This window comes from Rhamphochromis sp. 'chilingali', assembly GCF_963969265.1.
Source record: "Rhamphochromis sp. 'chilingali' genome assembly, chromosome: 5".
NCBI classification, from domain to species: domain Eukaryota; kingdom Metazoa; phylum Chordata; class Actinopteri; order Cichliformes; family Cichlidae; genus Rhamphochromis; species Rhamphochromis sp. 'chilingali'.
In genome coordinates, this window is record NC_137932.1 from 6,975,200 (window position 1) to 7,000,364 (window position 25,165).

General features: G+C 42.0%; 1 protein-coding gene across 3 annotated transcripts in view; it reads left to right on the forward strand.

Moving 5' to 3' along the window:
- The window catches only part of nkain2 (sodium/potassium transporting ATPase interacting 2), a gene marked incomplete at its 3' end in the record, with an annotated part of 143,364 nt that overhangs the window by 47,274 nt on the left and 70,925 nt on the right, over nt 1–25,165 (forward strand). For all 3 annotated transcript variants that reach the window (XM_080882485.1, XM_080882486.1, XM_080882484.1), the window contains exons 2-3: nt 12,303–12,440; nt 14,210–14,290. In XM_080882485.1, coding sequence (XP_080738611.1) covers nt 12,303–12,440; nt 14,210–14,290 — 219 coding nt within the window. The remainder of the gene's footprint in view (nt 1–12,302; nt 12,441–14,209; nt 14,291–25,165) is intronic.

Below are 25,165 nucleotides of genomic sequence, written 5' to 3' on the forward strand. Positions count from 1 at the left end.
GAAACATTGTCTATCAGACTTGGAACCCAAGGAACCCCTAGGTTGTTGAGGCTTTGTGTCCTTTTCCAGTCGTTCATGATAGTGTGATTCGGATTTACCCACAAACACGCTTTTGTGCGTTAGAGCAAATTCTTCTGCCAGGACAGCTGCCTCCTGCAAAGTGGCCACTTTTTGTTCATTCAGGTACAGCACTGTACGATCAGGAACACAGTTTTTGAATTCCTCCAACAATACCAGTTCACGCAATGCATTAAACTCTGACACTTTGCTTGCTTGACACCACCTATCAAATAGTGTCCCTTTTTCCCTTGCGAACTCAAGGAATGTTTGAGCAGCGGATTTCCTCAGGGTTCTGAAACGCTGCCTGTAGGCTTCAGGCACCAACTCATAGGCTCTGAGTATAGCGCTTTTGACATTGTCATACACAAGACTGTCCTCGATAGTGAGAGCTGCGCATACTTCCTGTGCCTTACCAATTAATTTGCACTGAAGCAAAAGGGACCAAACCTCCTTGGGCCAATGTAAAGCCATAGCAATGCGCTCAAACGCATTAAAATAGGCCTCCACCTCAGTCTCCCTGAATGGTGGAACTAGGGCAATGTTTTTGCCCACATCAAATGCCGGAGGTGCAGGAGCAGGGGGAGAATTATCTGAAGGATTGCTATTGTTGTCTTCATCCTTCACTGTAGGTGGAGCAGAAGGCTCAGGAGACAATTTGTTAGCTTGCAACTCCAGTTGACGCAACCTAATAGATGTCTCAGCTTCTAGCTCCCGACACTTTAACTTGAACTCAAGCTCATCCTTACGTTCCCTTTCTTTGGCCTCAAGTTCAAGACGAACTAAACGTACCTTTACGCGTGCACTAACACTGGGATTACTAGATTCGACAGAGAAGGGCTCAAACCGTGGAAGAGAGGTTGGTGGCTTTCCCTCACCTGGTTTGACCACCGTAGGTGTCCCCGCCCCCTCCTCAGCACAAACCTGAGGATGACCAGCGGTTTCGAGGAGTGACGCGGCATCCCCCGAGACCACCTCTAAGGGGAACACGCCTTTCCCAACCAACCCACTGACAACAAGAGTCTTTAACTCGCTCTTCTTCATGGACTTGGCCACAAGGATTTCATAATGCGCGGCAACAGCACACAAATCCTCCTTCCGACATGCATCAAGCTGGTCCAATGCAGGCCTAGCTATAAAATCACCCAGGCTAAACTGCGCCATAACCCAAATAATCCCGGACGAGCCCCCACTTATGTTACGCCCCACTTAAGAACGAAGTGTCGACTGGAGCGAGGGGTAACACAAAGTGAAAGGGAACACATGAACTACTGGAGAAATAGATGTCAGTATACAAGATTTATTGCCTAAAACTACTACAGTAAAACAAGCACAGGGAAGCTCTTTTCTTCAGGGTCTCCAAGGCCAAAACAATAAACAAAACACCCCACTTTAGCTAGAAATCAAAACCAAGTACTCACTAACCAAAACAAAATACAATGGCTGAGCTCCCTGTCTAACCAAACCAGGAGAAAACAGTTGAAACAAAAATGGCAGAGAACCCCTACCTGCTTCCACAATGACAAACTAATTAACACAATAAGGGTACACCTTTGCTTACAATAAAAGAAAGAAAAACCAAAGTTCACAGAGGGTAAGTTCTCACACACATACACACTAAGGCCCGCTGCCCAAAACTCTACAGCTCACAGCTCTGGCAAACATGGGGAAAATGGCAGGGGGTGTGGCAGTTTAGGATGGCAGACTATATGCCGTGGCTGACGAGCTGGAACACACCTCAGCTGCGGCTCATGAGGCAGACCTGCAACACAAGAAAAGGAGAAAAACAACTCTTCTACAGAGGGAGAGCCACTAGAGGTCAGCGACCGTAACACTCTCCCTCCCTTTCTTCGGATCACGACATCCTTTCATCTTTTTCCTTCTCCTCTGCTCGCTCCACCTTTCCCCGCCGTCTTTTCTCTCTCTCTCTCTGAGCTCTAAGTAGCCACAAATGGTCCCTAATAGCCTCCAATGGAGATGAATTGATCGTTGTGCGAACCGAATCGATGGGAGATTGCTTTTGCTGTACACAGTAGGGCACTGCGCAGGCAGGCGGCCTTAATTAAGTTAACAGTAAAACCACGAATGCTTCTGAGGTTTATTGCAAAAATAAGTTTCGGGTGATTAGAGAAACAGAAAAGGAAAGTTGTGTAAAGAAAAAAAGGACGTATTTGTTTCACCGTGTTTGTGATTTGCTTGGATGTTGCTACTCGGTCGTGATGCTCCCTGCGTGACTCATATATGATGTTTCTGGGCATTTTCTCACATTTTTTCTCTCCCTGTTTATTTTTCTCTCTGCTCCATCCCTGCTGCTTTCCATACTGCCTCTTCTCTCTGCCAGCTCGTTCTCCAGCTTCTTCTTGTTGTCTCACCACAGCCCATCTGACCTGATCTCCTCCCCTTCATCCCTCTCTGCTTTCCTTCCCTCGCTGTCGTTCCTAATGGGATGAGCGGCAGAATTTGATCAGCAGTTTTTTAAAGGTCACACAACCAAGCGAAAACTGTCAGCCAAAGAGCCGAGGGAGCAAGTAGGTGAGGGTGGAGGAGTCTAGCAGGCGGGACAGGAAGGAAAAACTTCACTAGGAGATAGAGGACAAAGAGGGAGACGGTGGAGAGAATATGGGAAGCGAGCACGGAAGTGGGAGGTAGTGAGGTAATGGGGGGGAAAAGAGGGAGGGGGCAGATGAGGTAATTTGCAGTTTTGTGACATAACAGATCTGTTAACAGATGAATACATATTAAATATGCAGGAGAGATGAAGGAAGGAAGAAGGCTGGGAGATGATGATGAGAAAAGGAAAAGGATGGGAGGAAATGAGGAGATGAGAGCAAGGAAAGGGAGGTCGGGAAAGGAAAGACGGTGAGGAAGGAGGAATGGAGATATTTTCATTTCTCTCACCCAGTGCCACTCATCTCTTTGCTCAGTAACAGTGGGATCCTAATCACCTCTCCATCTCCTCATGTTCTCTCATCAGATCCCTCTCTCCATCCTTCACTGTCTCATTCTCTCTCTTTCTCTTCGTCTTGTGTTTAAGATAAAAGACACTCGTCGCTCGGCAGTGTCTCATAATAGTCACGCAGTGCAGATGTCCTCCTGTCGGCAGCGAGGCTCATTCTTTGATTTCCATCTATCATTCATCATCAAATAGACCCAACTCTTTCCACCTCACCGAAGACCCTTTCCTGCTCTGCCTCTCTGCTGTCCCTTTCATCAGCTTCATATTTCTTTCTGCTGCTAATCTATTCCTGAAGTATTTCGGTGCGTCTTTGCCCTCACTGCATCTGCATCACTGTGTTGCGTGTGTGTACGAGTGTGTGTGCGCGCGTGTGTGGCAGAAACAATTTGCAGCACAAATGAACTGCAGAAGACAGCAGAGGGGTGGAAACCTTCCTCTGTCCACACTGGCTTTGTTGAGGTTAAAAGGGTCAGCAGTTTCATGTTTCACTGTGTGCACATAGCGGGGACCCCCACAGTCGCAGTATGCATATGACATCATCAGGAGTGGGTCTGTTTTCCGAGGAGGCTGAGGAAGTGTGGCATCTTTGCACAGCTGCAGCATCGATAAGTTGCTGACACCACGTCACTATCCTCCACCAGCACTCCCAGAGGAATGCGCACAGCATCGTCAAGAACCACAACCATGCGGCACACACACTTTTCCTGCTGTTGCGTGTTTCGTTGTCCACCTCCATGAGGCATGACAAATAATGGGAAAGGCAAAGCTTTTACCAATTTATTAACCAAAGAGAAGCAAAAACATATTTGACTTCACGAAGTGTGTTAGTCAGTAGTTGGATGGCTGAATGTTAAGTGGGTGGTGTTGCATAGTGTAAAAACTAAAGCAACAAGCCTAAAGTCAACTGAACTCATAGCATAGCGGGAGAGTGAGAACAAAGCCGAATAAGCTGTGTTTTAACCTAAATATGATCGATAAGGCTGAACTAGTTAAATATTTGAAGATGGAAACTACGTTGATGGCATCATTAGCTCCACAATTTGTTGGACACAGACACAACCTTTGTAGACTTGCCTCTGTACACCACCACAGTAGAGTTTAAATCAGTTAGTCAATACGTGATTGAAGTGCAGATTTTCAGCTTTAATTCAAGGGGTGTTACAAAACCTGTGCATTTATTGCTCAGGCATTACAGCCATTTTTATACACATTCCCCTGCTATGAGCTGTGTTGGAATACATCTTTGTTGGAGATAAATTTATGAATATCAGGAGCGGGACCACGTCTCAAAACACACCCCTTCCGAGTCTTATGACCCCCCCAGTTCTACAAGCTGTTTGTTCTCATTTATGTGCCTCACCCTCCCTCCCCTTTTCAATCCTTTCACTTCTTCGCTTCTATTTAGTACATGGGGATCTGCCAGGCCCGGGAGCCGCTACCAGTCCCCTTCGAGGCCTGCCCCAAACGACAGCTCATTTCTTGCTTAAGCCATTCGCCTTTATCTACTAAAAATGCTTCCAAACCTAAAATGAGGACGTGGGTAGATATTTTAGTAGATATGCTTCGCTTATGTCACCTTACTTCATGGGTTTTTTCAGTCCGTCTCCAGTTTGCCAGGCTTAGTTTACCAAACAGATAGTTAAGTTAATTCATTAAAAAAGTAACTAAAGAAAAGAAATGGAAGACAATTTGAATAGAATGTTATGGTCACAACAGAGATAAACAATTCAACAAAAGGCATATTTACTTCTACTAGATATGTCGGCAACCAGTACTATTGACCTATGCTGATCTATGTCAGCATTTGTAACAGCCGATAAATTAAAAATTAAAAAGGAAAAAAATGAATTGTGAGAAACTTCTTTTAGCCATGTTGCAAATGTTGACGTTGCCATCGTTTGTCCAACAAAGGGCACTCTACATGTCCCTATTTACAACACCCGTGTTTGGAACGCCAGAAACACGAAAACCAGCAGGTAGTCGGGCAGAGCGTAAATGAGCGAATAATAGTAAATATTAGGGAAATGTGTTTATGTGTCATGTGTCTGAAAGAATATTCGATTTTCAAATCACGAAATAATGGTATCTGTCTTAAAAATCCTATGTCTGTCAGACTCTGACAGACTCTGTCAGAAGCACTATTAGTACAAAGCATTGGGATTTTATTCATTCATTTATTTATTTTTAGCTTAACACTTAGTGAGTGCATGGAATTAGTCCAGTACAATAACCTCTGTTTATACATGTAAAAGAGTGGGCACCATTCAGTTTTGCTCAGTTGTTCAGCTGATATTTGTTCATCATCATTCATTAGCAGCAGTACGATGCGTTCGGCAACACCACACAGTTTTCTGGACTTTACCCAGACTTCCCAGCAGCTCTCGACCTATGAACCTTTATTGCAGAAACCTTGCTTTGCATTCTGTGCGTCTCCAGAGACCAGGCGGCTGGCAGTATTCCTGCTTTTTTTTTACACAATCAATCATTAGTTTTCCCAACCAAATGTCACATTTTTTTAAACATTCAATTGCATAATCAAGTTAAGAACAGCCGCTGCCAACCGTTCTACAGATTTGCTGTGACTGTCAAATGTTGCACCTATCTGCCCGTAGTGTTAATCACATCAGCCACAAATAACCTGCCTACAAAAACAACAATAAAAATCCACACGTTTATTGTTTCTGACACTTTAAATATGCACAGTTAACACTGGCCTGGAGTAACCTGGATACATGGATAGTGTTGTAGGTTGTGTATCTTTACTCACCACTAAAACCTAAATGTTCGAAACGCTATGATGGTTTTGCACCCCAGTGTGTGTGTGTGTGTGTAACTGACAGAGTTTCATTAACGGCGCTAATCAACGACAGGAGAGTAAATTAGCCGGCAACAGAGGTCACAGTGTCGTTTGTGGAAAACTGCTGTCGATGCCACCTTTCACCTCCTGCAGCTTGGTAACAAATAAAAATCACGTTTTTTGCAAAGCTTCAAATCATTGTTTGAGACAAGCAGGTGATTGGTCTTTGTTACTTTGGCAGTTAGATTACTTTCCCTTTAAACGCAGCCCAGAATCTATTTTATTTTTTCTCAGGAATTTGGCCTCTCTCCACGTAAATGGATAGCAGGGGAGTGATAGATTCACTGTAGCTCTACTTAGACTCCGTCTGCATTTGGGAAGCTGATGCCAGGAAGAGCACACGCATCAGTCTATGCTAACAAAACAGTAGGTGGAATAAACATTCTTGGTCCCTGAGGGAATTTGTGCTGGCATTAGATAGATTGACAGAAGGCTGAATATAAAGTTGTTTTCTGTGTTTTGTGAACCATTGTTAAACAGAGAAATGGAGTACCCACTTTATTTTCCACGCATTCATAGATGCAAGCATTGGCTCTCCAGAGCTCCAAGTATTCTTATGTGCTAGACCAGAACATATCGAGAGTAATTTGCTGTGTCCACCTGCAGATTTACAGTACATACACTCAACAAAAATATAAACGCAACACCTTTGTTACTGCTCCCATTCCCCATGGGATGGACGTAGAGACCTAAAATTCATTCCAGATACACAATATAACCATCCCTCCCAAACAGTGGTCACAAATCAGTCCAAATGTGTGGTAGTGGGCACATCTGCTATATTGAGATAATCCATCCCACCTCACAGGTGTGCCACATCAGGATGCTGATCTGACATCATGAGTAGTGCACAGGTGTACCTCAGACTGCCCACAACAAAAGGCCACCCTGGAATGTGCAGTTTTTTGCGCTATTGGGGGTCTGGGGACCCAGAACCGGTCAGTATCTGGTGTGACCACCATTTGCCTCATGCAGTGCAACACATCGTCGCATGGAGTCTATCAGATTGTCAATTGTGGCCTGTGGAATGTTGGTCCACTCCACTTCAATGGCTGTGCGAGGTTGTTGGATATTCGTGGGAACTGGTACACGCTGTCGTATACGCCGGTCAAGCACATCCCGAACATGCTCAATGGGTGACATGTCCGGTGAGTATGCTGGCCATGCAAGAACTGGGACATTCTCAGCTGCCATCTGCCCTGAACAATGTGAACCATGATTCATCCGTGAAGCGCACACCTCTCCAACGTGCCAGACGCCATCGAATGTGAGCATTTGCCCACACAAGTCTGTTACGGCGACGAGCTGGAGTCAGGTCAAGACCCCGATGAGGACGACGGGCATGCAGTTGAGCGTCCCTGAGACGGTTTCTGACAGTTTGTGCAGAAATTGTTTGGTTGTGCAAACCAATTGTTCCAGCAGCTGTCTGGGTGGCTGGTCTCAGACGATCTTGGAGGTGAACCTGCTGGATGTGGAGGTCCTGGGCTGGTGTGGTTACACGAGGTCTGCGGTTGTGAGGCCGGTTGGATCTGCTGCCATATTCTCTGAAACGCCTGTGGAGACGGCTTATGGTTGAGAAATGAACATTCAATGCACGGGCGACAGATCTGGTTGACATTCCTGCTGTCAGCATGCCAATTGCACGCTCCCTCATTGCTTGTGGCATCTGTGGCATTTTGCTGTGAGACAAAACTGCACATTCCAGGGTGGCCTTTTGTTGTGGGCAGTCTGAGGTACACCTGTGCACTACTCATGATGTCAGATCAGCATCCTGATGTGGCACACCTGTGAGGTGGGATGGATTATCTCAATATAGCAGATGTGCCCACTACCACACATTTGGACTGATTTGTGACCACTGTTTGGGAGGGATGGTTATATTGTGTATCTGGAATGAATTTTAGGTCTCTACGTCCATCCCATGGGGAATGGGAGCAGTAACAAAGGTGTTGCGTTTATATTTTTGTTGAGTGTATGTACAGCATTTAAAATAACCCTAGTGTGCATGCATACCTGGCCTAAGCATTGGCTCTGAAATGTCCAAATCTGTCAGCAGCATCAAAGCGAGCTGCATCTAATCCCAAAGGACCCGGCTAGCCAGCTTGGAGCTCCACCTGCACACCACTGAAGCTTTCATCAGCTGCACGTATCACAAAACTGCCATATCTGCTTACATGCAGGCCATAAACTGCTGCTGGGAACGAGGCTCCTATGCACAGCTCTTCATCTCCCTTCCCCCAGAGTTAAAGTTGTTGAAAAGCAGAAGAAACTCAAACTGTTTCTTCTGTCATACGATTCATGAAAAAGGATGCAGGCGTTAGGAGGGTAGGGAGGTGAGGGGGGGTGCTTACATGTCTCCTTTCTGTTAGGAGAATTGAAGAAGTGAAATACAAAGGATGATCTACTGGGGCACCTGATGTTAGTTGTTTTGCAGCTGAGACATGTAATGAGAGTTTCACATGAAAAGACGAGTGCAGTGCACGAACAGATGGTCTGAATTTGAATATTCCTTTCATTGGTTCCTATATGAACCCAGGTTAGAGCAATAAACCCCGACAACTGTTTTTTTAAGTGACTGACAGTTAAACTATAGAAATTCTTTACTTCATTTCTCAGATTTTCTCCACTGGATACTCCTTTCTGTGACTTCTCTTGCTTGTGTGAGTGCGTGTGTGTGTGTGTGTCTCTGTCTGTGTGTCTGTGTGTGTGTGTCTGTGTCTCTGTGTGTGTGTGTCTGTGTGTGTCCCAGCTGGAGTGAAGACTGTTTATATTATTGGTGATGAAAGAGGGGCCCCAAGAGGCCTCTATAATAGGCTGGGAGGCCTCTGACTTTTTATAATGGTCTGTATGGTTGTGTGTGCCTGCTTGTGAGAGAGACACAATTGTACCACTATATAATTGTCAATGGGAGGACACACTTTTACATAATACAGATACACAAAGAAAGAGAGAGAGAGAGTCTATCCAAACATAAAGGCACTCACACAGAGAGGCACAGTCTCTCGCTCTCTCTCTATCTCACTCACACACACACACACACACACACACACACACACACACACACACACACACACACACACACACACACACACACACACACACTGTTGAGCCATCTGAGCCCAGTGTGTCCAATAACAGCAGGTGCTGTCAAGTGCAAGCACAGCAGACCTGCCCTGACACAGAAACCCACACATGGATGGATGCACATATGTCAGCACGCCGCACACTCATTCATACACCTTCCTTTTCCGTGTAGCTCTCACATTCAGTAACTCATTTTTAAAACGACGGTCTGATTGGTGAAGTTTATGCACTGTTACGGTTGTAGTCATGACAGCGTGCCTGGTACTGTTGGGATGTTCCCATCTGTGCAGGACTTCCTCCAGTGCCCATCAGCCCTACTTTATGTTAAATATTGAGCGTAAACTTTGGGATTTTAAAAAAAGTGTATTAAATATGATTTTATTTATATAGAGATATAAAATAACAATGACCAGTGACCAGCCTTCTGCTACAGTTTTACAAATATAGAATCAGCTTGAAAGAGTCAAAAGAACTTTGATGCTTTAATGTTTAGTTGAAATTTGATTACTTGTGTTTACCAATTAGGTTAGTCCTCACGCCTAGAGACAAGTTGGCGACCACCTGGTGACCAATGAGGTTGCTAGGAAAAAATGAGGATTTGGTCATTGTTATTGTAAGTTATTGCTTAAAGCTGCGTTTACACAGGCCTATCAGTCAGTAACCCCTGGCAACCACGGAAAAAACAACTGGTTGGCGAGCATTTATGGGAGGATGGTGGCAGATGCTAGGTTGATGTTGTACCAAAAAACTCCCCAACTACTTGCTAAATTTGAAAGAAACTGCAAAAAGTTTCTTCAAAGTAAAACTTGCACCTTTTGGAACACAATTGAATCACAACTTTTACTTTCAAGGCAAACATTTTTACGTTTCCCAGTAGTGTTGCTCTTTTTCAGCTTTTCAAAAGTACAAGTGACTGAGATGATCTGAGAATGACCAAAGTATATTTCAAAAGAGGCTTTTGGTGCAGCCAAAAATGTACCACAATGGGTTCATAGCCTCATGCTAGCGCTAGAACATTAACACCGAACAAACAAACAACCATGGTTACACAATCATTTGTATTTTTAATGCTTATATTAAATATTCTGTATCAGATACCTTTCAGCTGCTTTGTTATTCACATGGATTACCACAGACAGCAGGTCTACATGTTTCATTTGGCAGATTTCTTTTTACAGCGCATGCCCTGTTTGATGCAACCCCAAAGAGATTGGTGTCACGTCTGGGGATCTTTCGCTTGCTAGGCAAATGCGTAAACCACTACACTACACCTTTAGTTGATGTACGAACATGTAATATTTTCATAATGGGTTTTTGTCCAAGAACACCCAGGCTTCGCTGCTGGTGTGATCCCAGCTCAACACGGTCTCTAGCTTTGTCTGTAGTGCTGCCGTATGGCTTACCTTTAGGGCACTCTGAACTCAGCCGTCCAGAAATTTGCCTGCATGTGTGTGAGAAGAGATCAGGTGTAAACAAAGTTCATTTTAAACTCAACGACACACCCATAATGATTCGGGACAGTATTTTGCAGGGTTGCAATGCTATCTTGACAAAATCTGTGCAGACAGACCACCTTTGTGTTACCTCCTGCTACAGTATTCATTTAAATGAGAGACACTCACAGACAGGCAGCCTCACAAGCTGAAAACAATACCAGCTACACAGTCATGGCTGGTAATGAAGCCCTTGATTTGATATGTAAGTCGATGATGTGTAATCTCTTCTAGCTGAGAGCGTAGAACAGTAAATATCAGTCTCATTTGCACTAAATGAAGCTAATAATGGCATCCTTAGCTTTCATGTTATATTTTTTTCCTATTTCTTTTTAGTGCACACCTTTTCTTTGTCTCATGCTCTCTCTTTGTTCCCCCCTCACCATCTCCCTGTCCCTGTCTTTGTCTGTGTGCGTTAATATATTTAGCAGTGCCATATCATACGCTGTGCTAACTTCATTAACTATCTCAGCATGAGCCTACAGTGACTGAATGATAATAACCCTCACCCCCCAGACTCACTGGCTCTACCACACACACACGCGCGCACACACACACACACACACACACACACACACACACACACACACACACACACACACACACACACACACACAGCCCTGAGAGCTTAACAGTAATGCATGTATAACTGATTACAGTTTACTTCATTATGACAAAGCATTTTATATTTGTTATTATGATAAATGACCTCTCTAACCCTATCAGACCCATCAGTGAGTTCATCATTAAGAGTCCCAAATAAATCTGTGTAAAGAAGACAGAAAAATCAGCTGATTGAAGAAAGAGGGTGAATTAAAAAAACAAAAAAACAGCCACCGTTAGTTCAAATATTACGTCACAGTTAGGCTGCGATTCATCTGCAAAATTGTTTTCTGCATTTAACAAAGGACCACAGCAAATCCTTACATTTGAGGGAGTTAGCCATGATTAATGACTAATGATTAATTTTCTGTTGGTCGACCAGTTGTTTGAGGTTTCACAGCATGTCTGCAATAATTAGGAAAAACGGTGCCGATCTCTATGCCAAGCTGTCCTTTTGAAAGCTTTAAACGGGTTTCTCCCAGTGTGGCACAGACGTTCACTTTGGACTCAGAGGTGAACTGATTAGATTTTTGTGGTCAGAGGTCAAAAGACCAAGGTCCCAGTAATCTCATGTCCGTTGCTGTCTCGTGAAAGTGATATTTCAGGAGCAGCTGCAAGGGATTTAATTACATCTGGCACAAATGTTGACTTGGACTCAAGAATGAACGGATCTGAACGTGGCAGTCAAGGGGCAAGCTCACTGTGGGCTTATGAAACATGTTTTTGGAAGTTTTTCAAGGATAATGACACAATTTTCTCTCAAATGTCCAGACGGGTGAAAACACTAAGTCGGATCATTTAGATCCAGAAGGGCATCATCTTCAATGTGACATCATAACATTGTGTAAAAACACTTATTCTGCAACACCATTACTTAGGAACAAAGGTCATGACCATATGGTCAGAAGACTGATTGATGAAACTACAAACTGTGGTGATTAATAGGTCCTGCTGGGGTTCAAGATGCTTGTAAAGCATCTGTGTTTTAGAATTTGTGGCTTTCTGTGGGTGAAGGATCACTAGTGTCGTGTCTACAGTGCATTTCCCAAACATAAATACACTTAATACCTTTTTTTTATTGAAAAGCCATCGTGGTTGGTAGAGGTGTACCATACTGCAAAGCTGTAACTAGAGTTTTATGTCATTTCTGTCACTGTTGGTAGTTTTACCTTTAACAGTCAAATGTTTTACAGAAAACATGCCTTTGTTTTCTTGTGTCTAATCTCACTCCTTTGCTTCTTTTTTCTATCAGGTCAGTGTGCTGGAGCGCCAGGTGATAGATTTCCTGGGATACCAGTGGGCTCCCATCCTGACCAACTTCCTGCACATCATTGTTGTCATCCTGGGCCTTTTTGGCACCATTCAGTTCAGGCCGAGATATGTCACTGGGGTGAGTTTTGCACTCAAAACAAGCATTTTACGTATACTCTGCTCTCTCTCTTTTTAAAGCTTTATAACTTATATAAGTAGTATGTTTGATGTTTTCACAACCTTTCATTAAAAAAAAGTTCAGGACAGTGAAAACTTCATTCATACCTGGAGGATGCACTATGAAATCCACTTGAATGGATAACAGAGAAAATTTAAACAGTTTGCATTAATAATTAATAAAAACGCATCTGCTGGTGGATGCAAGATTGATGGAAGACCATGTACTGTATTTATTTTATATACCGATGAGCCACTACATTAAAATTGACAGTTTGAGTGAATAACTCTGATTATCTCAACAATGTAAAGTGTTGCTGGGAAATCTGGTTCCAGGCATTCATGTTCATGTTATTTTGACACGTGCATTTCGCACATTTACTATAGAATTGCTGAAGAAAAAAAGAATCAAGGTGCTGCAGTGCCCTAGTACGAGTTAACCTGATTGAAATGCTGTGGCAGAAATTTAAGCGAGGAGTGCATAGACGAATGCTCGCAAACCTCAAGGCACTCGAGCAATGTTGTAAAGAAGAGTGGTCCAAAATTTCCCTCACAACAGTGTGAGAGACTGATGAAGTCATACATAAAACAATTACTTCAACTTATTGCTGCTAAAGGTGCTTCTACAAGCTAGAATTATGGAGTGTAATTAGTTTTTCACAGGACTGCACAGTGAACACTTTGTTTTCCATGTGACTGTACCGCCGTGTTGCAGACGTGTTTTTAAGGGATTTAAAATACAATTTGATTATTAAAGAGTTTGAATAATGGTTTTAAACAGACATTAAATACATAAAATCTATTTGTATGGACCAATTTTAACCTCATTTTTCTGGCTTTCAGACTACTCCTGGGTTTTCTCCTGTTTAATTGAATAGCAAATCAAAAACCTGGAACATTGCTAGCAAAACTTTTTTTTTTAAACAAAGAACCCAAGGACCTAAGGCATTATCAGAGCCTGCACACTCCCAAGATCCCAGTCTAATCAAGCTTCTGTGGGATGTGCAGACAGAAGCCAAATGTAAAGCAGCTCCACCCAGTCTATACCAGAATCCTGGTGCCATCAGACTCCAGAGGTCCCATGTTCACGCTCTAATAGGTTAGAGGTGGTGATGTGGCTGATCGGTATATATATATATATATATATATATATATATATATATATATATATATATATATATATATATATATATATATATATATATATATATATATATATATATATATATATATATATATATGTGTGTGTGTAAAAAGATGGTGTGAACAGAGTGGGAGTAGGAAGAACTTTTGAGGAGGAATTAGCAGATTAGTGCAAAGCTCCCCTTCACATTGCCACATTGTATTAATCCAATCAGAAGACCTTCAAGTAGACACACAAGGTTTAGTAAGAAGATTCAGTTAATGAAAGAGACTGAAAGTTGTATCAAAGCTTGTAAAATCATTCTCGCTTTCTTATAACTTGCACAAACACATACACACAACACCCCTATCCATTTTCTCTTCCTGTCTGGTTTGATTCAGGTGATCTGTTGTACTATTTGCCGTTGTTTCTGTTTCTTTGCATCTCAACGACATCAAAAGTGAAGCCGCCCTCTGTCTTTCTCTCCGTCTCACCCAGTCCCAATGCAAGACACGAAGATGCATTTTAAATTCTCTAACAAAGGCTTGTCAAGTCTTGTCGGCATCTCACTTTCCTCTCTGCGTATCTCTCTGCCTGTTTCTCCGCAGTATGCAGCCTGGCTCGTAGTCTGGATGACCTGGAACGTTTTCATCATCTGTTTTTACCTGGAGGTTGGAGACCTGTCCAGAGTAAGAACATTTTTCTTTGTCAAGTCTTAATGTGCCAGCGTTAACACAAAAAAAGGCCCAAACTAGCAATGCATTGATTCTCTAAACAAGTTCAAGTTGCCTGCAAGTTTAATATATATTGTGTTATACACACAGGTTAGACACAGTGACTTGAGCCACACTGTTCATTTGGGTAACGTGTTCTCAAACTTGTTTACTTGTTCACAAAGTTTGAACGCAGTCCCATGAAAATGTATTAAGCCAAAATCCCTCAACCTGAAGGAGAAAGGGTTGACCTTTCTCCTTCAGGTTAACTGAAATTCAGCACTGTACTGCTGTCCCGGGTCTCAGCAGAGACGATCACCACCAGGACCTCGGTCAAACTTCCGCCTCTGATGAAGCACCTCTCAACCATCACGTAGAGGGGAGGGAGCACCATTGCAAAATATGGATATAAATCTGATAACACACATTCAAGTGGTGTAGGGAACTTAATTATTATTATTATTTATTTTATTTTATTTTTTGCATTTAGATATGGCTTTGTTTACTCCCAGCATGCTATATGAGTCACACAAATATTAAGAAAAGAATTAACTCACTAAATAAGCTGATTATTTGTGAGGGTTTAATCAACTTTAAAACCGTCTGCCATTACATGTACGTTGGTTCCCCTTGTGTCACCAAGCTAGTTGTAATTCTTCTGGGGATGTCCTGCAGTCTCTGGCACCCTTTGGGTCTTGTGAAATATGGATTTTGGCCTCTGCGGATCGGGCTTGTTCCAGTGCATTTTGTAGATGCTTGGTTGACTGATTGATCGATTGGGGTCTGGCAAGGCTGGATGGTTTGTTATGTTTCTTGAGCTGTTGCTGAGCTTTTTCTGTGGCCAGGATATATCGTCCCGCTAGGGGAAGGCAGCGGCCATTGGGGAGCACTGCTATATGGAGTGTTGGGGTACTTTGAGTGCAACAGTGGTGAGATTGGTGGTATGTGCCAAAGCAAAATGTGCATGAATGTCAAGACCAAAGATTTCTTAGTGGAACATTGCATTGTAGTGAAATTATTTCCTTTCAGCCGTCATTGGTTTGATTTTAAAATCACTATGTTGCTATTATCCACTAATAAATATTAGAGATGACTGGAGGGTTTTCAAATTCTTTTTGATGTGTTTTTCAAAAGTTAGCCTTATCTAAACTCCAAATTTGTTGATTTAAATGTATTTTATCAGATTCGATGATTTATTAAGGCTAATCAGTGCTTCCATAAACAGAAGAAATCAGTTGATGTGAGTGCTGATTATTGCTGATTACACACTCGGGTGTGTGGCTGTTGAAAAAAAAAAATTGCCTCACTTCTCTGTAATTTACTTATTTTATTGGACAGTTTCACAACATGCTTGCTATCAGTTTAATATCTGACACAGGACTGCGGTTACAGCCGCCTCATACCATCTGTCTTAATCTGTTCTAATCTACATCTTATTGGTTTTTCCATCAGTCATCCATCAATCAATTAATGATATTTGGGAGTACAATTTCTTTTATATCTGGTACTTGTTGCATATACTCATACCGTTTCTGCTCTTCCCACACAAGCACACAGTCTACACTCTCAGCCTTTTTCACAAATTTTTACACATTTCAATTTTGAGTTGAAAGTTGTCTAAAATCCGCCTTCTGTTCAGAAATCCAAATAGCAGGGCGATAAATTGTATTCACCGCATTCGACAGTGGGTCAGTGGCTGATTGGTATATACCTCTCAATATCCCCATGGCCTAGTTGTAACAGAAACCACTGAAACTGAGAGAACAGGGGACTACTGTTTGGATTTCGTTTTTATCACACGGGAAAAACGAGCAAGTCTGTCATTTTAAATGGATAGAGTGGAAGGTAGAAACATGCGGAAATGGCACAGCAAAATAAATAGTGTGGATCACTTTTCTTTGGGTTAAAATTATTAGTCTGTGTTCTGTAAGATAAAGTCATTTAAAAGGCTTCAGCTCTCCTGACCAAAATCAACACATCTGGTTTCTAATGAGGGCAAAGCAGCCAGTTAATTAGCAATACCGTCATCAATTACCCGCTGACCAATCGTACAGAAGCACACACAAACCAGATGCTAAACAGCTTTGCTTTTATGACCAGAACAGTTTGCACGTGCCTCAAGGACACATCCTCCTTGACCCAGTTACCGCAGCAGAGAAAACCACAAAGTCCCACTTCTCCTCCGATCGGCTCCACCAGCTGTTATACAGTGTGAGATATAAATCCATCACCAACCGTTCTGAGGCTTAATTACTGACCTGAGGGCTATTATTATTCTGGTCCACATGTAAAACAAGTACAAGTCTGATATTGTTTCCACAGGTGTACACATCCAGTTTAAAACATAAGAAAACTGATTTCTGTACCCCCGCATTGTGAGTGGTAGTCAACGCCAGAATAACAACAAATTTGGCAACAGGCCTCAAAATTTTTTACAAAATTAAGATCTTAGAACAGCTTTAAACACTGGAAGTGATTTGCAGCGATGTGGTGAACAGTGGGAGGTAAATTATGCTCAGTGACTTGAAGTGAGCAGGTCCCAACATAAACTTCTCTCAACTTCCAGCAACCACTGAATCCCCAAAGCTATTTAACTTGGATACTTCCATCTATACTGATTTATATTGGTATGGTTCTGTTTTGGACCCTCTCATCCCTTCTGCATTAACTGTAAATCTGTACAAATATATTGTATGTTAAAAATATTTTTCAGATTCATCTATCTTTAATGCAGGCGTGCTGCATTTTGCTTTTTAAGATTAAGCTTGATTTTTAAAGATTTTCAGATGCAAATAAACAGATCTGACCAATCAGATCACTGCATTTGGCAACAAGTGCGCTCTTATCTCAAAACACTCATCGGTACTGAATATACAAATAGTAATATAATACTGTTTTACTTCAGACACAGCTAGACGCAGGTAAGGGTCAGTCAGCTTTGAAATTATTTCTCTGCCTCCTCAGAGGTGGTCCCAACTCCGCCAAAGAGCTTAAACTACCCTGAAATATGTACAAAAGCAGCTCCGATATAACTTCAACTCCTGGACCAAACCATGAAATTCTCCCTGCTTCTTACCTCTCGGGAGGATTAGATGAACCCAGAATCTCAGTTTTTCTTTCTGTTGTTTAGAAACATCAGAACCAGCTCGTCTTGTTTCTGATGCTGGTTTGATAGCTTGGTGCTGAGTTTTGGTGTGTATATACATTACAGCAGCAGTCCCCAACCTACGGGTGACTCACGGGCCGGTACTGGGCCACGAGAGTTGAGGCTTGGGTGTAAAATTTATGGTTTTCAGGGTCTTTACCAGTTTTTATCCTTTTTTTAAAACATCGTTTTTATCGTTAACTCGGTTTCCCTGGGTCTTTATGAATAAATTTTCTGTTTTTTGGTATTGTACTGGTTTAACTGGCAAAAAAGGTTGGGGACCGCTGCATTAAAGGAGAAGTTCTCATCCTAAAAACTCAGAAATTCATGCTTTGTGTAAATGGCCTCAGAGCAGACAATGCACCTCCCTGCCTTTATATATATATAGAGGCTGGAGATGAAGGTGGGTTGCAAAGTGGATTGCAGGTGTGTAGAATAACCAGTTCCACATGTAGAGGAGTCCCAGCTGACCTTTTAGCTGGTCAGCTGTGGGCTTCCTGGTCTATAACACTCTCCGGTTTAATCACCCTGAGGGAAACTAGATGTTAGCGCCAGATTTAATTGGATCCCAACCAGCAGCTGATAAAAGTTGATATATCAATATCATGACAGCCCAGCGAAAACAGACTTCAAGCTCGGATTTGAATACGAGTGTATCAATAATACATGGTTTGTACAGTATATTTACCAGAGAGTGAGATGAGTATCATCGTGACATGTTCTTTTCCTGCTGCCTCTATTTATGTATCACGCTGCCACTTGTCGGTATTTGATAAGGCTGAGGTTGGCACGCGCTTCAAGAATGCCATGATATAAATGAAATTTCTTTGAAACTCTCTCTCTCATTTGCTTCTCAATGCCACTCTCTCGCTCAGTCTCTCTCTCTCCCTCCTCCTGCGCCTCACTCTCTCTGTCTCCATGTAAGTCATCCCTCCTCTCCCTCTGCTCACCCTATAATCAAGTCTTTTTCAAGTTGCTTTCCAAAGTCCCATGCTCCTCTTCTGTCTCGCACATCTTCATCTCTCGCCTCGTTCTTCATTCCCCCTCCTCCTTCAAATTTCTTTTGTAGAGACACGGGGAAACGTGGCCCTGTTGAGAAGGCACTCCTATTAGTGGACAATACAGGGCAGGGATTTGTGTACAGCCCATTACTTTATATACTCACACCATTACTGCGGGGTCACGGGACAAAACTGATTGTGACACGCTGCATTTTTCTTCATAAAAGCCATCTGGCGTCTCCAAATGAAAGAGGGTGACAGTCCTTTGATTTACGCTATGTTATCACTGACACTTGGATTTGTAATGTAGCTTTGATGTCATTTTTTTCAGCCCAATACTCAGTTTTAACCATTAATAGACTTGATATGCAGATTGTACGTTTATCAGCCTATCAGGGAAATAAGTGTGCGCTTAGGGGCCTGCCTTCATTTTATATATTTTTTCTGCATGATATGTTTTAAACTAGGGGAAATATTGCAGGCAAAGGCATCGAATCTTCTCAATTCCTTCCTGATGACAGATTTCATTTTAACCATGCGGTGCACGGCACACAGGCTGTTTGATGTTCTGCTAACTGCAAATGTTCTTGGTGTTTTGTAGTACAACAGCAGGAAAAGTCAGAAATATTAGGCCTGTAAAGGTATGGCATTTGCCAAATGCCCATGACATTTCTTCTTGATAAGGAAAGTAAACCCCCATGAAAGTGAGTGGAAAAGTAGGAGAGACACCGAGTGGTTGGGGTGGATGGGGGTGGGGTGGGGGTGGATGGGTGGGCGGTGTCCGCGTTTGTCAGCTCAGTTTGACGTCCTAAAACCAGGCAACCAGATGGACAGACGCTGAAAGAACAGGCAGATCATTATCATGACTGAGATTACGGCAAAGTGGGTTTGATGAGACATCATGACACTGAGAGCTAACAGGACATTGTGGGAGCATGGTGCACGTCAGCGATGACTCACTGACATTGTCCCACGCTTACAGACATGCACACACAAACACACAGCAAGCCCGTAAATCAAAGTTAGGGGGAACTCACTTTTTTATTCCTGAATTATTTTGAGCTTGACAGTTTTTATTAACGGTGGGAACAGCAGTTGACAGCTGGCTTATTCTCTTCTTCTGGAGATTTCAACAGTATCACACAGATTTCATCAGCAGATTAAGGTTACCCATATTTAATGGAAATGCAGGTGTATCCAGCGTGTTTGTTTCATTAAAATCAATGCTGTGCCTCGTATAATGCTAGGAATCACTGAGATGTTACTGCTATGCTGGCTTTTTGAAGCCAAGCTTTATGAACTTAAAGAGTGGAGTGCCATGTTATTGGCTAAAGTAACAGACTGATAAAATACTAGTATTTCCCCCAGTAAATCCAAGGTAGATGCTTTTTGGATGGTCTGTTCTGCACAACAAGCCATAATATTAGCCAGCCAATCCATTAAAAATGCTCCAGCAGCACACACACAGTGAAGAGTGGATGAGGCCTAGCAGATGCTGATAGGTGCCTAACTCAATTATCCAGGTGGATGACCCCACTCAGAGTTGCTGCGGGATGAGAAAATGATTTTTCTTTCTTTTTTTTTTAGTTTTTTTTTTTTTTTTTTGCGGCCTGTAAATATAATTTTAATGCTGTAAAGTTGGCCATTTTAGAATGGAGTCTATGGGCATTGACTCCCTTTTGGAACCAACCTCAATTGGCACTGAGAGAAACTTCAGTTTGCCTCCTTTGATATGTTAGCTTTATTTTTCAGGCCTATGGGAAGCACTGATACTACATTAAAAAATTCTCCTTTTTATTTAACTAAACTGAACATCCTCTAAGTCTTCTCATTTATGTTGACCAAAGCTGACCTTCCTTGATCTTTCATGAATCTAGAGACAGCAACGGTTGCATTATTTTCTGCAAATAAGTAAATACTTCTGCCTACTCCTTTTCAAACAAATAATGGAATCATATTTTGTAATGATTGTGAAGGCACATGTTTGAAATAAAAATGAACTGAACTGAACTGAATTTTGTCTATAAAATACCAAGAAAAATTACATATTACATGACTCTACAGGTATCTGTTTCAGTGTGTGAGCAATCAAGCCAATGATGGTCTTTATCCATTCTGACCAATAGTAGCAAGTACCATTTAATACAATCTAATATTAGATTGTACCAGGACCAGGTGGGGTATGTTTTCCGATTCTTTGAGTAAATTTCAAAAGGTTGTCTTTGCCACACTAACAAAACGCTAGGACGATGTCATTAACAGGGGTGATGCTACTGTGCTCTTCTTTCTGTGATAGAGTTTGGCTTTTTTACCAGCCCTAACCGTTTAGCCATAAACATAGCCAAGCAGTGAATATTAGCCAATCAGATGCAAAGTAGTGGGATATTCACACAGTACATCTTAACCTGTAGCCTTAGACTAATTGGGGACATGCCCAGATTTTTTAGGGTTAGGGTTAAACAATATTATTCTTTTTAAAATATTGGTGTAAAGCGATTCTTAAAATGTAGAATGAATTATTTGTTACTGGACTTAGGAATTAGATCAAATTATAATGGCAGAGCAGCCATTATAATTTGGCACCGGTCACAGAAGGAAGCTGCTTTCAGAACTTGAGATTTTGCATTGTGTAAAATAATGCCTGACTGTTTGCCTGCATCAGGATTGTTTGTTGCAGGCAAACAGTGCAAATGTGTTGAGGTTTCACAGGCAAGTGAGTACTAACCACATGACATTAACTTGTCCGCCATGTTGGACATGTGACAATCATGGTGACAACGTAGGATCAAGTGAATAAGGCACTACTCATTCAGAGACTGGTCTGTAGCCATCTGGCAACCATTGGATGTAATAGGAAAAATGAGTATTCCCCAACTGGATGCTAGTGTATGGTGGAGGTGAATGGCAGTTGTAGGGAGATGACTGCTAAAGTTTGAGTCACACAGGCCTACAGACCAGGCGGTAATCCCGTGACAACCATCTGTGGCTAGGAAAAAATATGTATTCTCCAAATAAGTGGCAAAAACCACAAATGCTATCTCTGAGTTGTACTGAAACTTTGAAGAGTGCAACACAAAATGGGCATAGAGACCATTCACCTGCAAGTAAAAGTGGCACCGTTCGAAAACACACTGGGTGCAGCATAAGAGCTGAGGCACAACTTTTACTTCGCCATCTCTAGTTTGCATCGCACTTATTCATCTAGTAGTTAACAAATATTTACTGACAAATACGAAAACCTGCAGTCAACCGTGGTTATCTGCTAGCAACCAGGTTTTTCGGTGCAGCACCATTTTTGCAACCACTTTCACCCAGCAACAGCTAGCAACATCCAGGAAACACAGCAAGCAAGTTGGGGAATATACATTTTCCACTAGCAAACAGTTGTTGTATCACATCCAATATGGCAGACAACTCTTGAGCAATGAGAAACCTAAGTAGACAAACAGATGCATGAACAGCCCGTCACTTTAATCTTCAGTGACTTAATTACTTTTTGCCAGAGTCGGCGTGTTAGGCGTGTAGTGTTAGGCTCTACATGGCACATAAAAAACAGATAAGTAGAATTTTGAGATCCACGTGTCTTTGGTTCTATTAATGCTTGTACTAATGAATGAATATTGAAATAATTTCACTCTAGCCTCTTTTTATGTTAATATTCAACTAGATATTTGGTTATCTAAAATCAGTGTACTGAAATAAATACGAATGTGACACAAACAAGGCCGAAAAAAAATTACTTTATTGAGCTAAAAAAAGATGCTTTTTTTTTAACCACTCCTATTGACTGCTGAGTCAAACAGTTCATTTTGGACGCTGCTTCCAAGTAGACACACAGTACACTGATGCATGTCTGCTAACATATGTCAGCACGAGGCAGGTTTTTGTGTACAAATCCTAGAACAACACACCTATGGATGTTTTCACTTTATACAAGCTGATTTTCAGATGTATTAGAATTGCGTATTATAAGCAGACAGTTTATATTTGTTTATGTTTAAATTTCTGCTAAATAACTGTGTCTGCCTTTCTGTGAAGCCTTCTTTTTTGGCTTTTCTAACATTTGTGTTTGATAAAACTTTCTATCCACGAGGCCCCCGTGGAGCCCCAGAGGCAAGATAAGGTGTACATCCTGTCTTGACAGTAATTTGAGTTTAAGCCCAAGATTCATACCATATATCAGTCTGTCACAGTCCCATCCTTCCTGTCACTCGCTGCTGCACTATCTAATATAGCAGCAATGCCATAAAATTAATCTTTAAAAAGATTTCTGATGTGGCATCCCTGACAGTTTTGGAGAGGAGCCTGTGGAGAGAGAGAGAGAGAGAACTGTCACCATGTTGCGAACGCACACTCGCATATTCACGCTCTCACACATATGCATGCACACTCTCAGACAGCTAAGTGTCAGAAAAGTCCACTGTGTCATATAAAAGATGCAGCCACCCCCCTGGGCAACGCACAGATAGTGGCTCGTAGAACTGCACACGCACCAACTGTCAGTCATTTATTGGTGGTCGGGGTGGGGAGGGGGTACTCTGTGGGAGGGTGTCCTGCATACTTTTTAAATTTGTGAAAGTGTGTGTGCATGAGGGATGCATATTTGTTTATGTGCATGGACTAAATCCAGACTGCCTTAAAACGTTTTGATTTCCACATACACAGTGAAGCAGCGACAAACTAAAACGTGTGGAGGAAAAAAAATTAAAGAAGGCCAAAAGTTTTGGTGACGAAAAGAAGAAAAGCGAGGCATCGGGGGTGAAGAGAGAGACTGAGAGGATGAGACATGAGAAAGTGTGATAAGAGCTGTAGAAGACGATGATGTGCTGCGAGATGGAGCCACAAGTGAATCAACGGGTGTCTTTCAACGCGGAAAAAGAGGTGAAGCGGGGACAAGGGGGAAAAAAGAAGTCGAAACACGGAAAAAGTTGGTTCAACAAAACCTCTTAACAAGATAGGATCGCTTATCTAACAGAGGAGCAGGAAAAAAAGAAGAAGAAAAAATATCAAATGTGGCTTTCATATCAATTTCATATTAACATCAGATGCGCCTGTTGTCAGCATGCGGTGGGCTTTTTACTCCGGGATGAATTGCAGTAGAAATATGACAGTAAATCAAACTCCAAGCCACCCAATTCATTGCTGAAGAAAGTTGAAAACAGGTTTCCAGCTTCTATGCTAATAGTTGCATTGAGACGATGAATGAGGGGATCCCCACACATTTAATCATAGGCGTTCTAGTTAAAACATCCACCCTGAGTCACTGACTTAATCCATCTGCCTCGTCTGTGTTTGATCAATGGATGCATTTGTTGAAATTGTGGCATGAAATTGCTTTTTCCCCCCCTTCCCCATTCAACACATCTCTAGCGGGACATTTCTACCCCACCAATTCTATTGCTTGAGCCCTGAGCTATTATTACTGGTGATTCCATTTGATTGTTACTCGTTTTTACTGTACAGTTTCATGTGAAATGAGCAGAGCACAGATTGGCTTAATGCCACAGTAGATAATGGATTTGATTGACTTGCCTGCTGCAGTCAAACTTGTCCCAGGGCCCAGATGGCAGCTTGTGTTATTTTCAAGTCTTAATGGATTTAGCTCAACTATGTTAGCGATAGAGTTTGATTTCACTGTAAATGCTAAACTGCTAATCTGCCTAGCCTTCAACTTGTAATTTACAGTGTACTTCTTATCAACGACCAAGACTGTCGGAGCCGGGGCTCGAACCGGCAACCTTCCGATTACAAGACGAACTGCCAACTCTTGAGCCACGATTAAAATAAACGTGCTGACTGAAATTTGCTTTAGTTACCCATATGTCTATGCAAATATACCATTACTCTTTTATCAGTAGGAAGTGCATAAAGTGTGTTATTTGTAAGCTTTCACTTGTACTGGGAAACATCATAAGTATAGCTCATAAGGTTTTGCTGCTAATGGCGAGTTCAGGTTAAAGCATTGCAGTGGGGTTTTGTTGGGTTTTTTGGGTTTTTTTGCAACCTCTCCAGTATCTGTTTTTTACCTTCAAAACATACCTCTGCTTGCACACCAGAGAGGCTCTAGTCTGCAAATGAGCCCCTCTGTGCCCGTCTGTGGCACAGCAGCCTTCAGTGTTGACTATTACTTGTGACATGCAACCAAGTTGTGTGGGTGGGATGTTGCCTGAGACCACCGAATGGTGGCTTCAGAGAAAGTGTGGGGGCTGCATCAGAGCCAAAGTCACACATTTTTAAAAGTAATTTATTTTATCGGGTGTTGTTAAAAAAATTCAAATAACATGAATCTCAGGACTAACTGAGATCAGTAGATGCTTTGTCTTGGTTTGACAGGGGACGTCTTCTTAAATATATGTGAGAAATCTGGTTATGTTTCACTTTAAAGAGTCAGATATTGTGCATGGCCTTGTAAGAGCCAAAACGAGCCCCTTACAGTCCATGGGATATGCAGAATTTGCATGGAATTTTTGCATTCTTCTTTACAAGTAACACCTTTTCACTTCTCACACAGCAATTTGATCATTTCTTAATATACGAATAATGATTAGCGCAGCTTTAACAATTCAGCTGTTCTGTTTCCGTGTGAAAATATTGTTTAGGGTTTCTTTCTCTTTTTTTCTTCTTCTTTGTTTTGGAATTCACAAGTATAAAGCTCTGACAGGATTCTGAATTATTCCTTAAGGTGTGGCTGGATGAAATAGTTTA